The 25,164-nt window shown below is 37.0% G+C and overlaps 1 protein-coding gene across 1 annotated transcript in view; it reads left to right on the top strand.

The window, feature by feature from the left end:
* Positions 1 to 208: 208 nt before the first annotated feature.
* The window catches only part of C7H4orf17 (chromosome 7 C4orf17 homolog), a 36,480-nt gene continuing 11,524 nt past the window's right edge, over positions 209 to 25,164 (top strand). Inside the window, exons 1-3 of the mRNA XM_027935412.2 lie at positions 209 to 271; positions 19,250 to 19,469; positions 23,797 to 24,006. Of these exons, the coding sequence (XP_027791213.2) occupies positions 209 to 271; positions 19,250 to 19,469; positions 23,797 to 24,006 (493 nt within the window). The remainder of the gene's footprint in view (positions 272 to 19,249; positions 19,470 to 23,796; positions 24,007 to 25,164) is intronic.

The raw sequence follows: 25,164 nt of genomic DNA, 5'->3' as shown, positions 1-25,164 counted from the left end.
CAACTAAAATTTACCCTCAGTAAATCCTGTATGACAAAAATCATTTTCATTCAAAGAACAGAGTATCCTAAAATAAGAAGTAGGTTTTTGTTTTTTGTTTTTAACCAAGCGTAGAAGAAGTTTAGTGGTTGGTGATTGCTGACCTTGGCCTAGAGCCTCAATGGGGACAAAAGATTGGGTTGGCCTTTACCCTTCCCTCATGCTAAAGATGGCTGCCTGGGCTACAGATATCGCACCCTCACACCAACATGTGAACCGAGAGAAGCACAAAGTACGGCATTCCTGTTCATCTGCTTCTTTCTTTTCATGGAAAATACTCTTTCTCAAGAAGCATCCTAGTGATGTTTCTTTACATCTCTTCACCGCATCCAGCTTAAGTTTGTAGCCCCAGACCATTGGCAGGTGGGAAACTCACCTGGGGGTATATACATCCTGCTCAGTACCCAAAGCCCAGGTTATGTGAGTTAGGCAGGAAGAAAGTAGGTGGAAAAGGGCCTATTGGTGGGTAATATCACTGTGTTCAGGACCACATTCTTTAATGTTGGAAGGAATAAATCAGTCCCTAGTACCTAGGAGTCTATCGGACACTCTCACAGATTTGGGGTGTTCTTTTGTAAAACAAATAGCTCCACAGAATGCCAACATTATACAAAGCTGCTGTTTAATAAGACAGAACATGGCCATTTTGTAATTATATCTGATCAAGCGTGCGCACACACACACAGCTCAAATTACCAAATTAGAAAAATGTTCTATTTTCCTCATGTTGTGGTATGTCGACAAGCATTTGGATACTCCTCCCTTCAGGAGGTGGAGTTTCCACTCCTGTTGAGTGAGCTGGACTTGGTGATTTAATTCTAATAAACAGAATAAGGTCCTGGTGGCAGTGTATAGTTCTGAGACTACATCGAAGAACTCATTGTAACTTGTTCTTCCTGTGCTCCTTCCCTTTTGGATCCCTCATACTATGGGGAGCCATGTTGGGAGCAGCCCTGTGGAAAGGAATTGATTCCTCCTTTAGACAGTCACATGAGTGATGTTGGAAGCTGAACTTTGGCTCCAGTTAAGTCTTTAAGGACTGCAGTACCAGTGGACAGCTTGCATGAAATTTCAAGAGACACCTTAGCTAGTACTACCCAGCTAAGCCTTTGCTGGATTTCCAACAGTTATGAGTGGCATGTGATGATAAAGTATAATTGTTTTAAGCTGATGTTTGGGAGCTAATTTGTTACACAGCAAATATAACTAAGATTCCTAGTTAAATCCAGTAACTACAACTTCTGTCGGTTCATTGCCACTTCAATCTTTTTGCCGCCTTTTTTTTTGGTCTATTTTTTTCTAGTTTATTTTTAAATTTATTTTTATTTCTGTTCTTTTTAGTTATACATTAGAGTATATTTTGACTTATATATTCAAACATGGAATACATCTTATTCAATCAGGATCCAAGTCAACACATGGGCAAATGAACTTGCAGGGGTCCTGCCCTAGTGGGGTCCAGGGGATCCTGCAGGATGAGTGGCATCGGCGAAAAGGATGAGACAGGAGTCGTTCTGTTGGCGCAATCTCCAGAGAGAGAGCTCTAATTCAGCTTTCTCTGAGTCATCTTTTATTGCAATTTTTCTCATATTATGAATTCAGAATATATCATTGATTATACAATTTCAAAACTTTGCCAAGATGTGACATTTCTTTAACCATCATTAGGGGTAGAGAAAAATGTAATATCAATTTACATTTTTCCAGGATGTGATATTTACTTATCAATTATTAAAGGTACAGAGTCATTAATAAAATGTATCACTAATTTACATTTTTCAGATTTTCCCAAGATGTACTATTTTTCCCAAGATATGTATTTTCTTATTAACTAATGCCAAACTACGTAACCAGACTCTAAGTCTCCTAACCTATCGTTAACCTTTAAGTTTAAAGTACACCTGCACTTTATTTCTAATCTAAAATTCCCATCTAAAGAAGTATACTTAAATCTTATACTTAAAATATCTAAAATCTATAAACCATTCTTAAAGCATATCAGAAACCCATACAGCCAAAAACTTAAGAAATCTAAACCCAATAATATAAGTAAAATAATATTTTTAACATTATTCTAAAAATATGTCTTATAAAGCTACTTTAAATAATTCCTACATTTATTCTCATAAAACTGGTTGAGTTGCTTTCTCAAAGAGTTTGTTTCTTAGTCAAGGTACACTAATTCTTATATCTTTATAATAATCTCTCTCAGTAAAAGGCAAGTTCTAAACATCAGTCCACTTACCACCAATATTAACTATGCTCAACATAAGTCCCTCTGTGAAGTAGAAGAGGGTTTATAGAAAAGAGGAGAATGTATCTTTATATGCCTTAACTTTCCTACGTGCAAAACATAACTACAAAATAAAAAACATAAGTATAAAACATAACTACAAAAATAAAACTACATATGGTGGGCTTTGTGCAAATAAGTATAATGATTAGGCTTTCTAAGAGGCCAGAATATGGGCTTAGGTTCTTAGTTCATATAATCAATGTGGTACTTAAAATTCTCATGACCTTTCAGAGAAAGACTACTGTCCATTATCGGTTTTGTCCTCAATGTACTGAGATAGAAGAGCAGCAAAATTCTATTTTGTCCTCGATATGCAGAGGGGTAGTAGAACAGCCTTCAAGGCATGAACTACCTATTATGTTCTAGCCATCTAAAATTTAATTTGGTTTAGCATTTAACATACTCATGCCTCCTGTCAGGAACATGAGCATGAAAATGAAAAGCCCTGATTTCATAAAAAAGGGTCTCATGGTTTTGGTTTCCCACCAGCCAGCATGGCTTTGCCAGCATTCATCCTCACTGTGACTTTGTCAAGACAGTGGGGGAGCTGCTTTGCCAGCACTTATCTTCACTGTGACCTTGTCAAGACAGTGAGAGGGGGAGCGCCTTCACCAGGAACTGAACAGACACTTCATAGAAGAAGTGCGATCAGTTAACAAATATATGAAAAATGTTCAACATCTCTCGCAGTTAGAGAAATGCAAATTAAATCTATTCTGAGATTCCATCTTACTCCAGTCAGAATGACAATTATCAAGAGTACAAGTAATAATAAATGTTGGCCAGGATATGAGGAACAAGATTCACTCATACATTGCTGGTAGGACTGCAAATTGGTGCAACCACTCTTGAAAGCAGTGTGGAGATTCCTTAGAAAACTTGGAATGGAACCACTATTTGATCCAGGTATTCCAGTCCTTGGCATATACCCAAAGGATTTAAAAATCATATACTATAGTGATGCATCCACAACAATATTCATAGCATTTCAATTTCACAGTAGCTAAGCTATGGAACCAACCTAATGCCCTTCAACAGATGAATAAATAAAGAAAATATGGTACATATATACAATGGACTATTACTTAGCCATAAAGAAAAATAAAATTATGACATTTGCTGGACAATGAGTGGAACTGAAGAATATCATACTAAGTGAAGTAAGCCTATCCCAAAAAATCAAAGTCCGAATGTGTTCTCTAATAAGTGGATGTTGATCCATAATGGGTGTGTGTGTGTGTGTGTGTGTGTGTGTGTGTGTGTGTAGGAACTTTGGATAGGGAAAAGGGGAGGGAAGAGAAGGGAGGAGGCATGGGGGCAGGAAAGATGGTGGAATAAGATGGAAATCATTACCCTAGGTACATGTATGATGACACAAATGGTGTTACTTAGTGTACAACCAGAGGAATGAAAAATTGTGTTCCATTTGTATACTGTGAATTGAAATGCATTCTGCTATCATGTACAACTAATTAGAACAAATAAATAAATAATTTTTAAAAAGAATCTAATCTTCTTTTTTATAATAGGCACAAACATGAACTCCAAATTTCCCACAGACTCTAATTCTTGTGATATGTATGTGCATATTTTTCAACTCAGTAACTAACCTCAAGAAAAATTATAAATATATTGAAAATTGTCCTAAGCAGTATTCCCTGGTTCCTATTTGCTTCTTTTGATTACTTCTCACAAAGAATACCCTTCACCACCACCACTGGCAGCTAAATAGAGGAGATAAGGCCCAGAAAAGTCTTGGTGTGGCAGAGAAACAGGGCAGAAGACAGCTGTGGAGTCAAGGCCTGTAACTGAGAAAGGATGAGGTGCCAATTCTGTGAACTGGCTGTAAGAGGAAATCCATGTGCATTTTGACCAAACAACAACAACAACAAAAACCAACCAACCAAACAAACAAACAAACAAAAAAACCCCAAGAAATTGGAGTTGTCTGCTGACATATCATTTTGGAGGAAGGGGTGAGGTGAAATTTGATGTTTCAGATTCTTCCTCATACCTCCCCAACTCTGCCTTTGCCAGAGAAGACTCTTAACGATCATAGATAGCCATTCTCTTAACACTGGCTCAACATCATACCATATGCAAAACAAAAGGTACATGTATAATATGGTTAAAAAAAAAACACGAGGCATAGTCACATGGAAAGTTTAGAAAGAATATAAACAGATAAGATTAAATTAATCAACAAGGAGCATTGCATTAATTCAAAGAGAAAGGACACTGATGTTTGGGGTGGCCTTGGAGATAGGTGAACTTGTAGAATGATTTTTGCCTTGTGTCTTTCCCCAGATATAATTCAGTATATTTAAGTCATCAACCTCCTCTGTTTTGTCTGTCTTTGCTTACCTCACATTAGATTCCTCCATACACCTCAGAGTCCCAAAAGTAGAGCTCCCTCCTTGACGTGTGCTGGGATCTCAATCTTTCTTACATCCTTCTTCTCCAACTTGTGTCCTTATTTCTGCTCTTTCTTTGCTTCATATGAGGAGAGATCTCATCAATCTATTTATGGATTAAATGATACTACAGGGGCAAAGAGAAAACTTTCCCTTCATCTCCTGAAAGTTCACTCAAATGAACTGACAACAGATTATTTGGAGAAGATGGTGTACAGATTCATTAATGTGCATAAGCACAGGGGAGGTTGCAGGAAAGAAACCTGCCCACAATTCAGTGAGGTCTAGATGTTTGGATAACTTTCTTCATAGGGGAGATGGAAATAAAGGAGGTAGGAAAATGGGAGGGGGTGGTTTATCACAGTAATGGGAAGATTAGGGTTGGAACTTCACTGTGAGCAAAAAGTGTCTTTTTATTTTTATTCAGATAAAGTTTCCCAGGTAATCTCTCAGAGCCACTCTCAGAAGATGAGATGAAAAATGAAGTCTTTCATTCTTTCTCATGGTCATCTTTCCTGGTTATTAGTTGAAATTGCTAGGAAAGAGATCAAGATACTTTCATTTCTTTTAGAAGAAATGTCCTCAGTCAGATTATAGAACTCACCATATATAGATGGGTGAGAGAGAGAGAGAGACTCTTGCTTTCTATGTTTGTGGAAGAAGCAAAGAAAGATTGGATTGTAAGACTATTTCTGCAGCTCAGCATGTCAAAGCACATGGGGTATCATTTTCCTAGCTCAACAGTACTATATTAGAGATCCAGCAAATAAGGCATGTCTTAAAGGGGTGTATCAAGATCAAATAGGTTAATGTACTATATTAAAACACATGTTATATGGGCTGGGGCTGTAGCTCAGTGGCAGATTGTTTGGCTAGCATGTGTGAGGCACTGGGTTCGATCCTCAGCACCACATAAAAATAAACAAATAAAAAAGGCATTCTGCCCATCTACAACTACAAAAAAAATTTTAAAATGCATATTGTAATAGGTTTGTACTAGGATAGTTTCATTCATTTGTGATTGTTAATCATTATTTTGAAATGTAATACCTTTAATTTTTCAACCCAAATGCCTACAGATACATTTTTCAGTTAATATAAGCCTTCTGGATTTTATGTTTGCTCTTCACCCTGCTCTGTCCCCAAGATAAACAAACTAACAGACAGTCAAGGTCTCTCTTACAAGTCTGGGTTTTGACTACAGAAGGAGTTAGTCCTAGGCAGTGGGTCAGAGGGCAGAAGAATGAGGTAAAGAGTCAGGATAGGGTATTTATTCCCCAGGTCCCTGTATGCTTAGTCACTCTATCAAAGGACATCTGTACCTGTCATGACACCTGTACCTGTCATGATACCTTCTCCGTGTAGCACTCTCTCTTCCTGGGTTCCAGTGAATGTCCCCCTCTTCACTACCTACTAGCTCCAGGACACTAGATCACTTCTTGTTGCTTTTTTTAAATCTAGTCCATAGCTCTATTAATAATCTATTAAATTTTTCCAAATAACTCAACTAGAAGATATCATCTATTTCCTAATAGAGCTAGGAATGACACAATAATTTTTATACTTTCTGCTACCAACACTTCAAAACTTCATTACATTTTGTTTCAGTGGCTCAGTATATATTTAGTTATCAATCAGATTCTTCCATGAGACTTTCTGTCAAAGCTGAAGGCAATATATGTTCTGGTGGAGGTTTGGCTATACAGAAATTTTGGTTTCAAACAAAACTGAATCTGCTCATGACTGTCAATTCCAAGCTATGTGATTCATCTATGACTTCTTTAAGCCTCTGTTTTCTCATCTATAAAATACAGATAATAGTAGTTCCTACGTCCTAGGATGGTTGTGGGAGTTAAGTGAAATAAATGCATATAAACTATTTAACACAGTCTAGAAATGGAAATTGTTCAAATAACATTAGCATTTAATATTGTTATGCCAAGAAAAGGAAAAGGATACCCACCAAGCTGGCCACGAATGAGCAACTGAACTGTCAAATCTTCCTTTAGAATTGTAACATTTCAGGCAAGGAAGGAGAACAGAAAAATCACTTGTTGTGTGAACCCAGCCTGCTGAGGGCACAGGGAGGCTGGTTGCTGGAGGAGAAGTCAGCACAAGTCTTTACTCAGGACCAGGCTCGAAGATGATTTTTCTCAACTTTGATCTGCATTAACCTACCAGAAAGAATTCTAAGGTGCAACTGTAGGCCCTCACTTCTGAGTCTACAGAATTTTTGTAAAGCTCCTTTGGCACTTTTGAGGCTCAGCTTGGGCTAGCAAACAATGCTCTTTAGCCCAAGCACTGGTACCATTCTAGACAGAGGTGGACCTGGCTGTGACTTACAGCTCTCCTCTTGTCTACAGCCAAAGAGAGACAACTCATATCAGCCTATAAAGAAAGCAAATATCTAGGAAATTCTAGGGTAAGGAGGTTGACATTTGCTTCTCAAGGCAAGATTACCAGCCATACATTAGAAATAGGAGTAGTTTCTTCAACTCTTGGCATCAGATATCAATAAACTCAGTACTCTCAGGGAAACTCTCAAACTGCTGAATTCTCCACATGGTCTGTTAGTGTCTAGCTCTTTCAGGGTGACTGCAAATGCCCCTACTGCAACTGACCTAGAAACACAGTGTCTGTCACTGCCTGGGAAATTTCCCATGCTTGCCTCTCCCTTTGCCCTCCCTTTCCACAGTCTACTGTCCGACTAGAAGAGTCTTTCTCCAAGACAGTTTCCTTCATCTCACCAGTTCTACCCTTGTCCTGTCTATTCATTCACTCATCCACTCACTCATTCAATAAATATTTATGTGCTATCACAGAGGGTGAGTTCCATCCATATATCTGAAGAGTCTTCTAGAAAAAAAAAATTCCCTAAGTGACCCCTTGGTATCCCCAGGATTGAGAATCACTCTTCTAAATATTGTTATCTTGGAATAATAATGTAAGAGTTCATGGTAACACATATTGCTCTAGCATTTTTGAGGTGTGTAAGGTATTTTTTCTTAGAATTAGTTGTTCACTCTGCTTTCCCTGAGACATAGTATTAAAAGCATTCATAGCTCAACTTTAATGAAGAAAAAATTGAAGACGCTGAGGTAGATTACAATATCTACTCCACCAGTGGAAGCAATCTATTCTAAGCGCTCCAATTTACCAGGAGTAGCTTATTGATCTTATTGAAAGAGCTATATGTAAACCTTCATTGTTTTTTTCCTTCTAAGGGGTTTATTACTTTAGGGAACTAAATAGCCACAGCAGTTCCTGCTGCATGAAACTCCTGTTCTGTCTCCTCTCTGCCCTAGCTGAGTATGGACAGTAATTTTTGTGTACAGTGTGTTGCCACCACCTAGTGGTGAACATGACACATAAACGCCATGATTTAGGAAAGAAGGGAATAAAGCGTAGAATTGGATTAGCAACACTGGTTTGAAAATAGTCCTGAACTTCCCCTCTCCCCAAAATCACCCTGATAGACTCTTTTGACAAATTTAAATATTATGTAATCAGCTATCTTTTTAAAAAATAGGCATGACAGTGCCCTTTTTCTTTACTCACATCCTTAGGAGTTTTTCCTTCATTTTTTTTTAAGTCAGAAAAAAACTATCACCTTCACACTTCAATATCTGTGAAATATCTAACATGGATATCCATATCACTGAGAATTTTCTTTAAAAATTTTAAGTTAAAAACTTAAGTATAACTTTATAGCACTTTCCCCAGTGAATGAAATACCTCTTCTCAGGGTGAGGAGAGCTATTCAGAGGAAACAAATTTACCTTTAGAGAGTTCACTTGGCAGGAATCAACAGGGAACAGATCCACTGGAGGGAAAATATAATTGCATTGTCTCCCTTTCCCAGGCATGGCAGTTGGGAATCCAAAGCAACGTTGTCCACTCTACATTTTCCCACAGGAGTTCAATAAGAACTTCCCTGCCTCTGCCTTTCTCTCAGGTAAGGGCACAGAGGAATGAAAAACAGCTCATTCTGTAGTGTGGATTTTGAGGCATTCTTGGCCTGATGATGCAGCATTTCTCTCTCTTGCACAGGGCAGTCTCTACTGCTAACTCTGTGTGACCCTGGGGACCCTACTCACAGTTTCTGGGTTTCCACTGGAAACACTAGAAATAGACTCTAAGATTACTGCTGACTTTTACACACACACACACACACACACACACACACACACACACACCACAAACAAACTTATGCTGATTCCCCAGTGTTATAGTTTGAATGTGAGGTGTCCCCTCAAAGGTCCTGTTAATGCAGGAATATTCGGAGATGAAATGACTAGATTATGAGAGCTATGACTTAATCAGTCCATCTAGTTTGAAATGATTAACTAGGTAGTAACTGTAGGCAGATGGGGGGTGGCTAGAGGAAGTGGATCACTGGGGGTTTCCCTGCAAGGATGCATCTGCCCTGCACAACTTCCCTACCCCTGGTTGCTTCCTGAGCCTGCCATGAGCTGAGAAGTTTTCCTCCACTGGTCCCTTCCCCCATGATGTGCTGCCTCATCTTGGGCTGAAAGCAATAGAGTTGACCATCTGTGGACTGAAACCTCTGACACCAGGAGCCCCAAATAAACTTTCCTCCTCTAAATTGTTATTGTCAGGTTTTTTTTGGCCATACTAATGGAAAAGCTAACTAAAACAATAAGGTTTTATTATTTTTTTCATAACTGAACATGATCTTGTTATAATCTGATATCGGTCACTTCCATAACTAGTTTGTAGGATTATTTTTATTTTTATTAATGGTGCATTATAATATATATAATAGTGTGGTTCATTACCACATATTCATACAGTGTATAGGGTTGTAAATAGCGTTAGCTTCACTGTTTTGAGGCTACCATTTTAATGTGTTAGGCAGTCAGGTGTGGATACAACAAAGATTTTTGCCTTAAACACACTTGGGTTAGAGCCCTGACAGCACTATCATGTGAACTTGGGAACACTATTTACTCTCCTCAAGCCTCAGCTTTGTCTGACAGAAGGTAAGAATAATAATATCTAATAAGTATAATATCTACCACAAAGAGTTTTGGAAGTTAAATATTATCCATTAATAAATTTCTTCCCACATTGCTGACTCCTGATTTAAATACATTTAAATACAAGTACTTGATATTATTATGTTATTATGTGAGTTGAGTACAAACCACCTTCTCGGATGCCTATTAGGCATTGAGTGGAAATACCCATTGACAGTTAAGTATATGAGAGAAAAGTTAGGAGTGGAGTAATCCCCAAAGAAGATGCAGTATAGGCCTTTTTTTGTTGTGTTCAATTATCCAATCCAAGACATCACATAGCATTTAGGAGAATTAATATTTGATCAACAATCTTGGTGATAACATAGGTTCAAGTATATGAGTTTATAATTTAGATGTAAATGTAGAAGAGCTAAGAGTTAGAGCAATTAAAAGTTTTTGTTTAAACTCTATATTTATGAGCATGCTACCTGAATCCAGTGAAAGTAGAATTTGACAATCAGGCCTGGGAATGGCCTCTTGTTTTAATTATTCCCAATAAAGGATTAGGTTGAGGTTACTACCTGCAGTTTTCAAATTTTTCTTTCTTACATGGAAGCACAGAATACATCTAGGACTCTTTTGTTCAGGATTAAGTTAACTGAAATGGCATCTGGAACTAAATTTACAATAGATAACTTCTTTGGTTTTCCTCAAAGGCCCATATGCTTAGGGGTTGATCCCCAACTTGGCACTACTGGAAAGTGGTGGAACCTCTAAGGGGCAGGGTTTCAGGTCAAGAGGATTGTGGGAGCTGGATCTCTTTCTCTCTTTCACTTCCTAGTCTTGAGGAGGGTGGTTTTGCCTTGCCACCCATTTCTGCCTGGTCACAGGCCCAAAGCAATGTGGCCAAATGATCGTGATGGAAACCTCCAAAAATGTGAACCACAATAAACTTTTTATAAGTTCATTTTGATCAGGTATTTGTTATAGTGATACAAAGCAAACATCATAATAAATTTCTACATAATGAAACAATGAAATTTAAATTTTAGATTAAAATGTTGATTGGCCTCAGTTGGGCAATTCTCGTTCGTATTTTTGTGCCTTCTCAAAAGTCTCAACTCTAACTCAGAGAGGCCTGCTTTGACAATCCCAACAGAGATTTCCTTTGATTTTTTGCCCAAAGGGACCCTGTTCTTCTTTCTTGCTGGAGCAGATGTGTTATCTACTGCCTTCCTTATTGAATAGCCCTCAGTTTTTTCTTGGATCCCCATTTTTTTGCATAGGGTAGGCATATCCTTGGCAGAAACACTCCATCTGCCACCATTCCACAGGCCCAGAGGCAGCTGTGGACTAGTCCATCCTAGGAGCACAGGCAAAGTCCCTGTGCATTCCTGCGAAATGTTTACTTTCTCCACTTACTTGCCACTGCTTCACCTGGTTGCTCTTTCTTCATGGAATGCAGACTCCAAGCTTACAGGTATGATAGGTCCACGAGAACAGAAAATACAGTGGATATGGTGACTGTGGAGCTGGAAGAGAGATGAGCCAAGGTCCCATGATATCTATGGGTCTCTGCATTAATCTGAGGTTACCTACCTAAACTTGGGGAAAAAACCAAAAGCCTCATTTGTTAAAGCCACTGTATTTTTTTTGCAGCCAAACTCATCCTAACAAATACAAGCTCTTTTCTCTATCTGTAAGTGTATACTTTCTCTATCTGTAAGTGTTTACTTCTTTTAATACTGTCTTTTTTCTCAAGTCTGTGCACATTGGGAAGAAAGAGATCATCACTTTTTTTTTCACCTGTATATCATCACCTTGCACAATGCCTGGCACATACAGAATTTTCCTCAAAAATTGTTTGAAAAACATTTACTGAAACAAGTCAGATTATTAACAGAAAAGTAAGGGAGAAAGTAAAATGCAGCCATACAGAGGCCTCAGCTGCCGTGAAAACAAAAGCTGAAACCTGGAGACATCCATGAGCATGGTTGATACCAGAAAAGAAGCAAAAGCCTGAGTTCTTTCTGTCTTCTATGCAAACTCTCTCATCCACACTCAAATTCAGACCAGTAACATCTTCCGGGTGCAATTCAGAGGAGGTTGTTTGTTTTGGAAATGTCCTTGAGAGAGATATGGCACAGACATCTATAGAGTCAAGATAAAAAAGTGAAGTTATGGTGGTGATCACTTCCCTTCTCTTCCTGCAAGCCCTGGACACACACACACACTCACATACACATCTTGACAAAAGAAAAAAAGAAAAAGAAATCTAAAGACGGTCTTTATTTAGCCTCTCCTTAGACAATCATCTCTAAATTTCTACAAGTTCAATTCTATTGAATATAAAAGGCTTCCCATTAAATGACCTTGTATTTGTTTTAGGTAGGAATGAAAAATGACAGCATTATACTTCATATGAGCTTCTATCTGAGGTCTGTTACATCCCACTGCTCCCAAGTAGGTGGTTTGTTGGGCACTTTTGAATTATCTCTCAAAATTATGAAGATAGAGATTATCCTACAGTGAAGGATGTTATTCAAAATATAAAGTAACTGGTATGGCACAAATACCAAGTCACTGGGAAAGACATAGCTGAAAACAAGCTGTACACTCATACAGTCCACATAAGCTGGACTTCAGGCTTCTTAGCTTGCTGCTCCAAGATACGCACAGTCCATAACCATAACACACTCCCAAGAGTCCACAGATGCATTTTTATGATTGAATATTATATACTTCACAACCTACCTCACTCAAGCAAGAAAGGACCCCATGGATCTCCATAAAGGAAATAAAACTAAATCACAGTTACACAGCCAGGAAGCTGACTACCTCTAATGGCCTCCTCTAGGGAAGGCACAACTACACAGGATGCAGATCTGTACTACACAGGGTAAGTACTAATGATCTATGTATGGCAAGACTGCTGATTACAACCCAATATACATTCTCCTCTCTCTGGCATTATAACTTAATATCTATTTTAGAATTGAGTGGCAATGGGCCCTGTTAAGAAGCTACATTTTCGGGGCTGGGGATGTGGCTCAAGTGGTAGCGCGCTCCCCTGGCATGGGCGCGATCCTGGGTTCGATCCTCCAGCACCATACACAAAAAAAGATGTTGTGTCTGCCGAAAACTGAAATGTAAATAAAATATTTTTAAAAAAGAAGCTACATTTTCTATCCTCCCTTAAAGCTAGAACTGGTCAGTGTTAGATTACTGTCTGGGACTCGTGGAAAAGTTTTCTGAGGGAGCAGATGGGTAGCACGTGCCCACACATCCCCCTTCCTCTTGTTTCCTGCCTGTAGAATGGATTTGATACCTACAAATATAGCAGCCATCTTGGATGCCTAGAATTTCAGGAAACATTTTGGACAAGAGATAACTTCAAAATTGGAAGCCAAATATTATGGAATGATGGATCTAAACCATAACAACCTCAGATTCATAATGACACCATGGATCTTCCATGACAACCCACGAGTATTGAATTCTTTTATATGAAGGAGAAATACATGTCTATCTTTCTCAAAGCACTATTACTGGTCTCTGCTATTAGTTGTGCAAAGAAATGTCCTGATACAAAGTGTAGCAGAAAAATGTCAAAATATCTTAGAAAATCAAGTCTGCCCCCGTCCCAATACAGCAAAGTGGCAAGGCATAAGCCATAAATGATTTATAGGGACAGAGAGATGTGAAGCTTCTAATTTTGGGAACCAGTCATGCAGATAGACTAAATTAGGTTTTCTCCTTGCACTATTTCGGGATAGTATTTATCTTTCAAAAATAATCTACATTGCTTCCAGAGATTATAATTCAGTAATTAAAAATCATGTGAATTTAAAAAGAAAACTACTGGGAAGCATCAATATATACCATCCTGACAACAATATGTACATACATGTTTACATGTGTATATTACTATATGACTTCTAATTATCATTGTGATATTGTTTTCAATGTGGTTGAACAGAGCAGTGAATTTCATTCATGACGGAGAAATCTTCAATATTATTCATGCCATCTATCCATAGGTTTTTAATTGAGCTAAATCTGAATATACCACATAGAAGTGTTCTTTAAGCAGAATTGCAGAAAGAATTATCAATAAAATTCTCCCCTGCCTTTTTTAAAAAATTTGATGTAACTCTATTCTATGTTCAGAATTGAGAAAAGTCATCTGCTGCTACATGGTTTTGTCAGGTAGAGGGTAACTAGAGGTTTGAGAGAAATGGTAGTAAAGAGGTTCTAGAATTCAGATTTCCCTCAAGGAATGTTATTATGTTGCTAAGCTAGGAAGAGTATCTTAACAACCAGGGAGCCAAAAGGCTCCTTGGAGTGACTGGGAGAAACTGGAAGGAGACAGCTATATCTTTTGAAGGCATTAGAAAATAGCTGTTTCTGCCAATCAAACATTCTCAGCTTAAGTACAAGGATTTAAGGAAATCAACAAAAACTCTGCCTGGTCCCATTATGAGGCTGGAAGGGTACCAACAGATTTGAGTTCATGTTAACCAGATCATCTGTTTTACAAACTATTCTCAGGTATAATTTAAAATTCGTCATTTCAATGATTTTCTAATTGCTTAAGTTTGATTTACTTGATGGTACTCAAGTGATCTGGGTTTCAAGACATGTAAAAGTCAAATAAATCTGTTTCAAGGAAATGGGGTATTTAATTTTATAAAGTAAGTCACCAGTTTTTAGGGGATCATATAAATAAACATACTGAGTCTGTGGAGTGAAGATATTCTGAGAAATACATTCTGTTCATTTAACAAGTATTGAGCATATACTATGTAGCAGGCTGCTACATAGTGTATGTTCAATACTTGATGTAGGTACTGTGAATACAGAGTGAAAACTGGGCTAGCTCATCGCCTGCTTAATCACTACAAGAGAATATACTAAATGTAAAACTAAATAAATAACATGAGGGGGTAATTGCTATGAGAGATTAAGGAGAAAAAGGGTTAGAGTGTGATGCAGGTTGAAATGATAGTGAAAACTACTTCAGAGAGGGGTTAGGAAGCCTTTTGGAGAAAGTGTTATGTAGACAGAGATGAACACAGTGAGGGAAGAAGCCCAGGGAAGATCTGAATGGTGTGCATGGTAGGTTAGGGGATACAAAATAATTCATCACCAAAATAATAAGCTGTATAACTCTATGAACTCATAATAATTTTCAGCTATCCCATTAATCAGATATCATATTCTCTCTTTCTAAGCATATGTTTTGCATATTGGACTAAGATAATATTTCATATAGCTTTACATAGTGTTTTCTAAATAACAATGGCTCAGGCTAGGATTAGGCAGATTAGCAAGGCTTTTAAAATTTCCTTTTTAGAGGATTATGTGTCATTTATTCTAAGTAAAATTCAGTATTTTGATGATATAGAGGTAAAGAGATTATAAGAAAATATTGTTCCCAGAAGTATTTGCACAATTACTTGAATGACAAGCATTGATTTCAATTAAATTTTCCCACAGATGTACCTCAATATAGATTTTTCTTTTTCTTTTCAAAGTGAAAGCAGACTGTTAGCGTCACAAGTGGAAGTATAAACAGAACTGAGCTACCTTTGGTCAGGAGATCTCTTGGGGGGGTATCCTTTAAGTCTGGAAGTCTCAGCCTTGGTTTTGCAACAGGAACAGTAAGGTAAGAGCCGAGATAGTTACTAAAATTTTCATATTTGTAATATACTTACTTTTAAAGGGAAATTAATACAGAGCAGGGTAACTTACCTAACATTCTCTTTTATGTACAGTGGAAATGCCTGTTCTTAACCCGATTGAAAAGATTAGTGTCAGAATTAGCTCTTGTGAGCAATGCTAGGGTTGAGTCAGGACTTTTTAATACCCTGCTTCTCCGTAATTTTGGGATGCATTCTCTAAAATCTGATCATGTCATAGGAATGTTGTCATTCGTATCATAGTGGGGAAAACAGTCTGAGAACTGCTTTTCCTATATCATAAAGCAAAATGCCCGTTAAGCTAAAATACTGGAAACAAGTGTGTAGATTTTATTCTCTGTATGTATTCTATAACTATTATTTATCATTGGATTCTATCTGGACCTTGGTAAATAATTAATGGCACATTTTTAGAAGTAGACAAAACTTTGCTTCAGCTTATGGAATTCATCAATGATATACATGGGTCCAATTTGCATTGATAGTTATCTCTAATATAGGTTTTAGCAAAAGTTTTAGTTTCTATCTTAGAAATAGTATGTCTGATTCTCCAAGAAAAGACAATATTTATTCATCAATAAGTATATTATTTTATTTTTTCATATTTCTTGCCTTCTGAAAAAAAGAGTTCATTCTGTGCAAGGATGAATGATCTTTTCATTACTTTTGAGTTTATAAGTTCTAAAAAGGTATCACTCAAACTTAACACTTACCATAAAAAGAAATCTTAAAAGACAAATATTGCACTAAATCAATCCATGTACTTTGGAAAGATATCTAGCAAAGTCACTAGGTAATGAATAATTAATTGGCTAAAGATTTTTTAAATCAATATAAGCATGAGGTTGAAGAGAAAGATGTGGGCCATTATTAGTGTTTAATCGACATAGTTTTGCTTTTCTTCAGATTTAAGGTAGTTCTGTTTTTTTTTTTCAATATTATCTTATTTGCTAGAATAATTCAAGATAAACCTTCATTCTGAATTATTCATTTACTGTATCTTTGAAGATTTAAGTTTAAACCAAAAAGCACACTGCCTTAATCCATTTTAGCTGCTATAACAAAATATCACAAACTGGGTCAATCATAAATAGACACTGATTTTCTCACAATTCTGAAGGTTGGGAAGTCAAAGATCAGGGCACTGTCAGATTAAGGGCCTGGTGAGGGCCCACTTCTGGGTTCACAGACGGTACCTTCTCACTGCATTCTCACATGATGGGAAGGGTGGAGCAGCTCTCTGTGATATTTTTTATAGGGCACCAATTCTATTCATGAGGGTTATGCCCTCATGACCTAGTCATGTCCCAAAGGCTTCACCTCCTAATACTATATCACATTAATGATTGGGCTCTGACACATTAATTTTGGAGGGACACATTCAGATCACAGCAAACAATAAATATTTTATATTTTGCAGAATTTTCAGGGATACATGTCACTAAAATATTTGTATATTACCTTTAATCCTAAACGCAATTTGTAAACAATAAAAAACTGTAACATCAAAATAAATTTTTTGTAAGCCAAAAGTAAGAGTTATTTTTCCTATCTAGAACCTTTTGTATAATCACGCCAGTAAATTCATTTAATCCGTATTGGGGTAAAAAGATACAATAGGCAATTTGGATGGTGATAATGACACTAAACTGGAATAAAAATTGGATTTATAGTCCTCTCTTTGCCTTTAACTAGCAAAGTGTCTGCAAATTAAGTAATTTACTGTCTAGATTTTAGTTACTCATCTGTAGTCTGATGGGATTCATTTATATGCCAACTGAAACATTCAGTTCTTCTAGTTCTTCTAAGTGTGTCTGTCCCACATCAATTCTTTAAGTAGGTTTAAATGGTAGTGACTTACTTTAAAATTTGGTATAACATGTCAACAGTAAATCAATGCAGAGTGTTACAGTTTGGATATGAGGTATCACTCCAAAAGCTCCTGGGTTACTACAGCAATATTCAGAGGTAAAGGACTTGAATTATGAGTCAAAACCTAATCTGTCTGTCCTCTTTTGAATGACTGGGTGGTAACTGTGGGCAGGTGAAGCCCTGGCCCCTTCTCCCTACTCCTACCCCATCTCTGCTTCCTGCCTCTGCCTTGAGGGAAGCAGCTTCCCTTTATAACATCCTACCCGCCAGACTGAGAACTCAGATACTGTGAGTCAAAATAAACTTCTCCTCTTCTAAATTGTTCTTGTCAGGTATTTTGGTTACAGCAATGCTAATCTGACTAAAGCAGAGGGTTCTTTTTGTTCTCTTATGAAAATAGCAGTGCTTCCTTGAAGCCTGTAATTCATCTTACTTTTATATTTCAATAAGATGCTACTAACATAAAAAGAATAAATCTAAAGTTTGATTATACCAAGAGGTTATACAAGGAATTTAGAACTAAACCCACATTGTGATAGTCATAAGAAACAATAAAAACATACTTTTTATTATCAGAAAATTGTATTTTCTAAATATAATATTTAAATGTATTTTATCTAACAGAATAATTTTAGAATTAATGTGTATCAAATTGAAATTCTTGAAAATCAGATGTTCTGTGGCAACAGGACTGGTAATTTATAGACTATATGCTCTAAACCCATACTCTGGGGAAAATCTAGACTATGGTATAAAAAGGTAGTCAACCAACTAAAAATACCCCACTCCAATAAAATCCTGATTTCAATTTCTATAACCTGGACTTTTTTTTTTTTTTTTTTTTTTGGGCAATACTGGGGATTGAACCCAGGATACTTTATCACTGAGCTACATCTCTAGCTGTTTTACTTTTATTTTTACTTTGGGGATAGGGGTCTTGCTAAGTTGCCCAGTCTGGCCTTGAACTTGCTCAGGTTGGCCTCTTCCTGCTCCAGCCTCCTGAGTAGCCAGGATTACAGGCCTGTGTCACCACAACTGGAAAGACTACGAACATGTTTTGACACTGCAAATTAGTCTGACCCAAAAAATCTCCTTGCCATAATTAGAAATAAAAGTATGTATTTCCAAATTCCACCACAATGAATTGGCATCTGTGTAAGATGAGAAATATATACAATAGCCACCAAAAAGTAAATTAATTAATTAAATAAAATCCTTCTTAGATTATAAGAGTAGTGTACCATCTTTAAGAAAGTAATGTCTTTCCTTTGCTCTCAATTCAAGTATTTTCTTTCCTACTCTATTGTGAATTCAGAAAGTAATAACATTATTTTTATTCTCCAAAACCTATGACTCTGTAGATATTTAATAAATGTTTGCTAAATGATTGAAAGGAAAAGTAAAAATTACTGAATATTGCAAAGAACAGTATGACAAAAGTTCTTCATTTTATTATCTATAGATGTAGTGTTATTCTTTTGGAATTTTTCTCCTTCAGGTTATATCATCTTCTTAGAAGAAAATACAAATTTAAAACGCTAGTCTTCTTAAATTATGCTATGAAATGTTTTCATTTAAAGTTAATTTTATGTAAAGTACATTTCTAGGCATTGTATTTTAAAGGCACCATTATAATTTACTAAGTCAAAATTGCTAATAATCGTGTAATGTAATTTTTGGTTGGTAAGCCAACAAATAACTTTAAATGCAATTAAAGATTGAATATACTTTGTTACAAATTCTTTGATTTTCCAGAGGAAAATTTTTATGTTCTACTCATACCTATAGTATTTTTGTTGTTTACAAAAATCTGATCTGAAAGCAAATGCCTCATATTGTTTTGACATAAGAAGTAATTCAGTGCAAAGATGATGGGAAAATATTTGCTGTATAAGAAAATGTCAAAAATCTCTTGTGAGAACAATTTTTATTCTGTGATTTCAGGATCTGAGCACAATTGAAACTGAGGTCAATCAAGTTAGACCCCAAGGACATTTTTTGGCAACAGTGAAGGGGGTAAACCAACAGGTCATGCAAAAGAACTTCAAATCCCCAACTTCTGTTCTTCAGTTTGAGAGCAAAAGCAACCCTATTGTGACTAGAAATGGGGGTTGTTTTCTAGTTAGGCATACCCCTCATCCCAGAAGAGTCTGCCATATCAAAGGTAAGGGGACTTAAGGTCCTAGGATATGTCTCTTTCCTCCACATTTGGTTTACTTGATGATTCTGGTGAGTTAACAAAAGGCAGCTATTCAAAATATTTAACCACTGGCAAAGCATGCTCACTGACAATTAGGACCAAAAGCCAGCACCACAGCAAGTCTCTTTTCTGTTAGACATTAGCCATTGGATTGCTTGATTGTCAGGACAGGGGCCTGGAGAGGGGGTCAAAGTGACGAGGGCAATGGGGACCATTCAGGGGACTAAGGGTAGCATTGTCCAATTGGTTTAAAAGTATTTTAATATTTCAACTACAAGCGCAGCCTGCCATGTAATACGAGCCCTAAAGAAACATACCTTTTGTCTCTCCCTCCCTTCTTTCCTTTCTTTTTTATTCTTACTTCCTTTAACTTTATGGAACAGGCGTTGTGGAAATTGGATACTAATGACAATATCTTCTCAAAATATAGCTTGGCTTGAATCATAAAATGTGTATAGGTTTTACCAATATTTTGGCTTCTAGATGAAACAAAAAAGAGGTAGATTTTGTTTTGAGAGGTAGATTTCTCAAGATTATGAGTGTATGGAAAACAAGCAGAACTACTGGGACTTGTTAGAATGAACTTGTCACTTTGCCCAGGATGGGTAACTATGGGACATTAAGGGAGTGTATAGCTTCAGCTGTTGGGCTTCATCATTAGATCCTCAGACCCACCCCTGAGATTCTCACTTACTAAATAAGAACCATTGTTTCAGTGAGCCCCCAGCAGAGAGAAACATATCTTATTCCTGAAAAGTGAGACTAGACTATTATCATAATACAAATGAACCATCTTTGTCGGAAAAAGGCCTGAGCCTAGAAACAAAGAATATTAGGAGGCTGCTCAGCTGTCCAGACCCATCAGGACAAACATCCTTGTTCTGCAGTGGTACTGAGCAGAGGCAGAAAGACAAGGGTACTGAGCTGACCTGACAAATATCTACTACAGACACTGTTTAATTCCATCTTGACCTTTTAGTGGCATTTGATAAAGTTAACCACTAATACTTTAATTCATCCCTCCCTTTCAACTGCCCTACCTCCTCCCTTCCTCCCTTCCTCCCTTCCTTCTTTCCTTCCTTCATTTTTCCCCCACCCCAAATATTTTATTTAGCTTCCGTAGCATCATATGTTTCTAGGTTGTTGTTTTTTTCTCTATCCCCATGGCTTCTACTTTCCAGCTTGCAGTGAAATCTTAGAATCCCTCACAGGTCAACCGTTGGCTATTTCCTCTTTGTAATCTATACTCTAATCCTAGGCAAATACACTCATTCACACATTTTAAATGTCATAGATAGGCAATAGTTTCCAATACACATCTTAGACTTCTAAAATTCAGACCTAAATATTCAGCTGCCTACTTGTGAGGAATGGAATGCCTGATTGGAACCCTGAACTTCCTCTTCAAAACTAAACTCTTAGTCTTCTCCCAGAAGTGTGGTCCCCCCAACTAGTATACACTAATAAACAAGTGGTACCACAAATTTGAGGTTGCTCCTCACTCCTCCACCTTCTTCCCTTCCCTTGGCAATATTTCACTTGATGTTATCCCTTTTTCTCCTAAATGTTTAAAACATTCTCTCCATGGTCATGTTCACAACTCCATTGCCATTTCCTTTACCTTTGCTCTGATTCTTATTTTCATCCTTCTTGGTGCTCTGTTTCCATTCTTACCCTTGTCCAATCCACTCATGATAGAGCAAACAAAAATATAACATTAAAATGTAAATTTGTTTAAAAATCCTATACCAAATCCTTCAGAGACTTGCTACGCATTTAGGATAAGATTGTTTATTTTGATATTAAAAAAAATGTTCCCTATAATGTGGACTCTGATTATTTCTTATTTCTTATGGCATCTCATAAACCCATTATATACATGCCATATTGGACTTAAGTTCCTTGAACATTAACAAGCCTTTCCCTTGGATTTTTACTCATTCTCCTCCCTCTAGCCATGAAACTTCCCTGTTATTTGTTGTTTCTATCACTTCAAAGAGACTTTCCAGGCTCCATATCCTCAATCTTAATTTGATTTTCCTACATGAAGTTTTATCATAGTACCCTATATTTTTCTACAGAGCAATATTTTTGGATCAGATTCCTTGGAAAGAGACTCTGAAATGGAGATTTGTGTAGCTTTATTGGGGAGTGCTTTGGGGAGTACCAGCTGTGAGGAAACAAGGGAAGCAGAATCAGGCAGAAGTTGAACTGCCACACAAATACAACAGAGGCCTCAACCAATCCCACAAGGGGCAGATGATCCTTCAGAGATATCTCAATTCCAGGCAAAGACACCATGCTTTTTGCTAACTCCTCATCCCCCACTCATTGGTTGAGCTCTTTGGGGCATGAGAGCTTCTTTTAACCAAGAGTAATTCCAAGAGAGGGACTTAGGCTTACTCAGAAGTAACTGATGGTCATGGCAGCTGGAGAGCTCAGCACCTATATCCTTAGTCCATGTTCTAGGCAAGTGGTGGGTCTACTGTAGCATACACTATAACAATAGTTGCAACTTCTGATTACATATAATCCAGTGAAAGAAACAGAAAAGAAATGGTCTGATATGCTGAGATAGAACTAGTAAAATGTCTCTGAGAATAGAGAGAAACAATTTTGAAGAAAGGAAACAATAAATGGGATCACAATCAATACATATAAAAAATAAAAAAATTTCCATCTGTTTTCCAAATTAGTAACCTCTTCAAGCTCCATTAAAGAGAATAGGAAGCATTTGAACCTATACACATAACTATCTTAAAATCTTACATTTGCTTGGTAGATTTCAAGCTATATTCTGATAAGTCTTAGAGATCCAGGCAAGAGACACAGAGTAAAATGATTCTAACAACAGAAACAGTAGGTGAAGAAGTTTGAGTATTATTATTGTGTTGCAAAAAGCAATATAAGCAAATGTCATAGCTGCTTTCAGAATGTTTGCCAAAGCCAGATTGTGAGACCTGTATGTATCACTTGTTAAGAGGCAAAAACACCACCAACAACAAAAACCCCAAACCTGTCCCTGCCATGGTAGCTATTACCTATCTCCAGGTTCTTCTTTTACTAAGGAGACTTTGTTCTTTCATTGAAAGAGAGCCTGGATTTCTATGATTTCCCTTCCTCTCTGAGAAGCAACAGTGGCCACCTTAGCTGCATCTGAGGGCTTTTCAAGAAATCATTTAGGAATTCTTATCTAAGTTTTTGACTAAATAAAATCCTTATGTTTGGTTTTCTTAGTCATTCATTCAACAAATAATCAAAGAGCCCTACTTTCTGATGGGCACTGTTTTAGGCACTGGGAATGGAGAGCAAACAAACCAGACAGAATCCTTGCTTTCATGAAGCTTATGTTCTAGTACAACTCAGACAAGCAATGTGCAAATAGGTATACTATGAAAAGTAACAAGTACAATGAGAAAAAGAAAAGAACATAAGGGGACAGTGAGAAATGGACTGTATTTCAGACAGAGTTGTCAGCAAAGACATTTTTATGTCATCTGAGCAAATAAATAAGAGGAGGGCAGACTAGCAGTACCGTGGGGAGATTTTGAAGACTGAATAAGTATGAAAACTCCAGCAGTTTGCCTGGTAATTTCTTGGGAGATAAAGTAGCCATCTTTTATTATCTCTTATAACCCACTGATAATGAATCAATGTCCTGTACATTACCATTTCCTAAGCTGTCCAATTCCACATGACTTTGCATTGATATTGAAAAAAAAAACTCTCTATAATTTTACATTTGAGCAAATTTCTATATTTGAATCAAAAGCAAACAACTGTTAAAAGAAAGTAAATGAACCAGAAGTCTCTGGTCAAGAGAGGTAAGGTCCCTTTGTACCAAATTCTTTACTACCCTCACAATCTCCTTTATCCAGCCTCCTAGTCCTACCTCCAAAAGCTTTTTACCATCTGCTGGGGCAAAAAAATCCAGAGTATCTTTTTAAAAGGACTTGTTCTGAATGCTTTCAAAAATCTAAAATTTTACATTGGTGAGAGACTTGGGTGAAAGGATAAAAGCACGCCTATTCATCTTAACTCTAAGACCAAGGTTAAAGATGTGGCCTGGTTCTTAAGGTTGATAAAATGCCAGAATATTTTAAGGAAGCATGTATTGCAAACAAAATTACCTATGCTAACTTTTGAAGAATAGCACCTAGCACTGGTTCATACATTTTGGAAGTCCAGTGCTGCACATTTAACAATACTTGGTTGAAAATTGCCAATATTTAAAGAAAAACTGCCTAAACCTTAATCTGGTTGTTTGATCTTTTTAATCTTATTCACCTAGGTTTGAATAACATTCCGATCTGTACTGTGAATGACGATGAGCTTGCTCTCGGAGCCCTGTATGGTGTTAGCCAGTTTGACCAGTTAGAGAAGGATGAGATACCACTTGCCAAATGCAATTATCCACCGAGTCCTGCTGCCCCAGAGAGTCCTGTCAGAGGAGTGTCACCAGCCCAAAGCAGAGTCAAAATGCCCCCAAGACCTCATTCAGGTGAGTTGCTCTCAACTGATGGAATATCTTCTTGGATCTCCTACAAATTACTGGTGTGGTCCTATATGATTGCTAAAATGGCTGTAGTGATTTTTAAATAGAATTTTCTCACTATGAAATATGTTTTTCAGTATATAATTATTTCTCTCTTCTAACGTCAATTCAGTACTGCAATAACATTAATAAATATCATTACTATTATTGTGTCCAACATGTATTTGGCATGATTGTAGTCTCTAATCCCTATAAAACTAGCTAAGAGAAAGGGGATATGAATGTTTAAGCTGATACCAAAAGGGAAACTACATCAGTCAAAAAGCAAGTCCAGGAAACAGTATGGACAGAATTGCTTATTTACATCTTCCCCACAGGACTACCATCTCCTTAAGGTCATGCCTTAGTGTCACTGCCTTCTGTGTTTTTGTAACCTTGGTTTGTCCTCAGGTCCCAGCAGAATACTTTCTAAATGAAGCTGATAAACTTAATCGAAAGCAATGTGTGGTAAAATCCAAAGGACAAGTACAATAGAAGAAAGGAATTCTGCATGGTAAAAATTATACCCAGTTCTCTCTTTCCTACTAAATATAAACACATGCTGTTACTAAAACTTTCAGAGTATATGAAAATTATTTTGGTATACTATAGTAAAATATATTTTTTCTAAAGTTAGTAAGAGTAATCATTTACAAAATACTTACTATGTGACACATACCATTCTAAGGTATTCACACTGGTTAATTCATTTTATTCTCTCAAGAATTCCTCCTCCACTCTTCTATTGGCAATGAAGAGCTAAAGTCCGTTTACTCCACTTTCTTTCTAGTATACCTTCCAATTCTGTAGCACCTGGAAACTTAAAAATTACATTTTCAAGACAGAGTGACTTCATAGGAATTAGTGAATTAGTGGTTGCAACCTAGTAAGATTTGTTAGCTGTAGGGGTAAGTTCATTTTTTTTTTTTTTTGCTATATAATATCAAGCATGACTAGAAACTTGAATTTTCTAGCTACAGCATCCCAATATTCAGATTCTGCATTTATGGGTATAAACAAGCAAGGTCAACAGACATTGTAGCTTTCTGACTATAATAGCATTCCAGTGCCTAATCTTCAGCAACATAAATGTGGGGCAGTAATCCAAGGGGCAGCAGCCTCCTG

The sequence above is a fragment of the Marmota flaviventris genome, chromosome 7 (assembly GCF_047511675.1).
Source record: "Marmota flaviventris isolate mMarFla1 chromosome 7, mMarFla1.hap1, whole genome shotgun sequence".
Taxonomy (NCBI): domain Eukaryota; kingdom Metazoa; phylum Chordata; class Mammalia; order Rodentia; family Sciuridae; genus Marmota; species Marmota flaviventris.
Note: the sequence above shows the minus strand (reverse complement) of the source record. Positions and strands in the feature narration are given on the sequence as shown.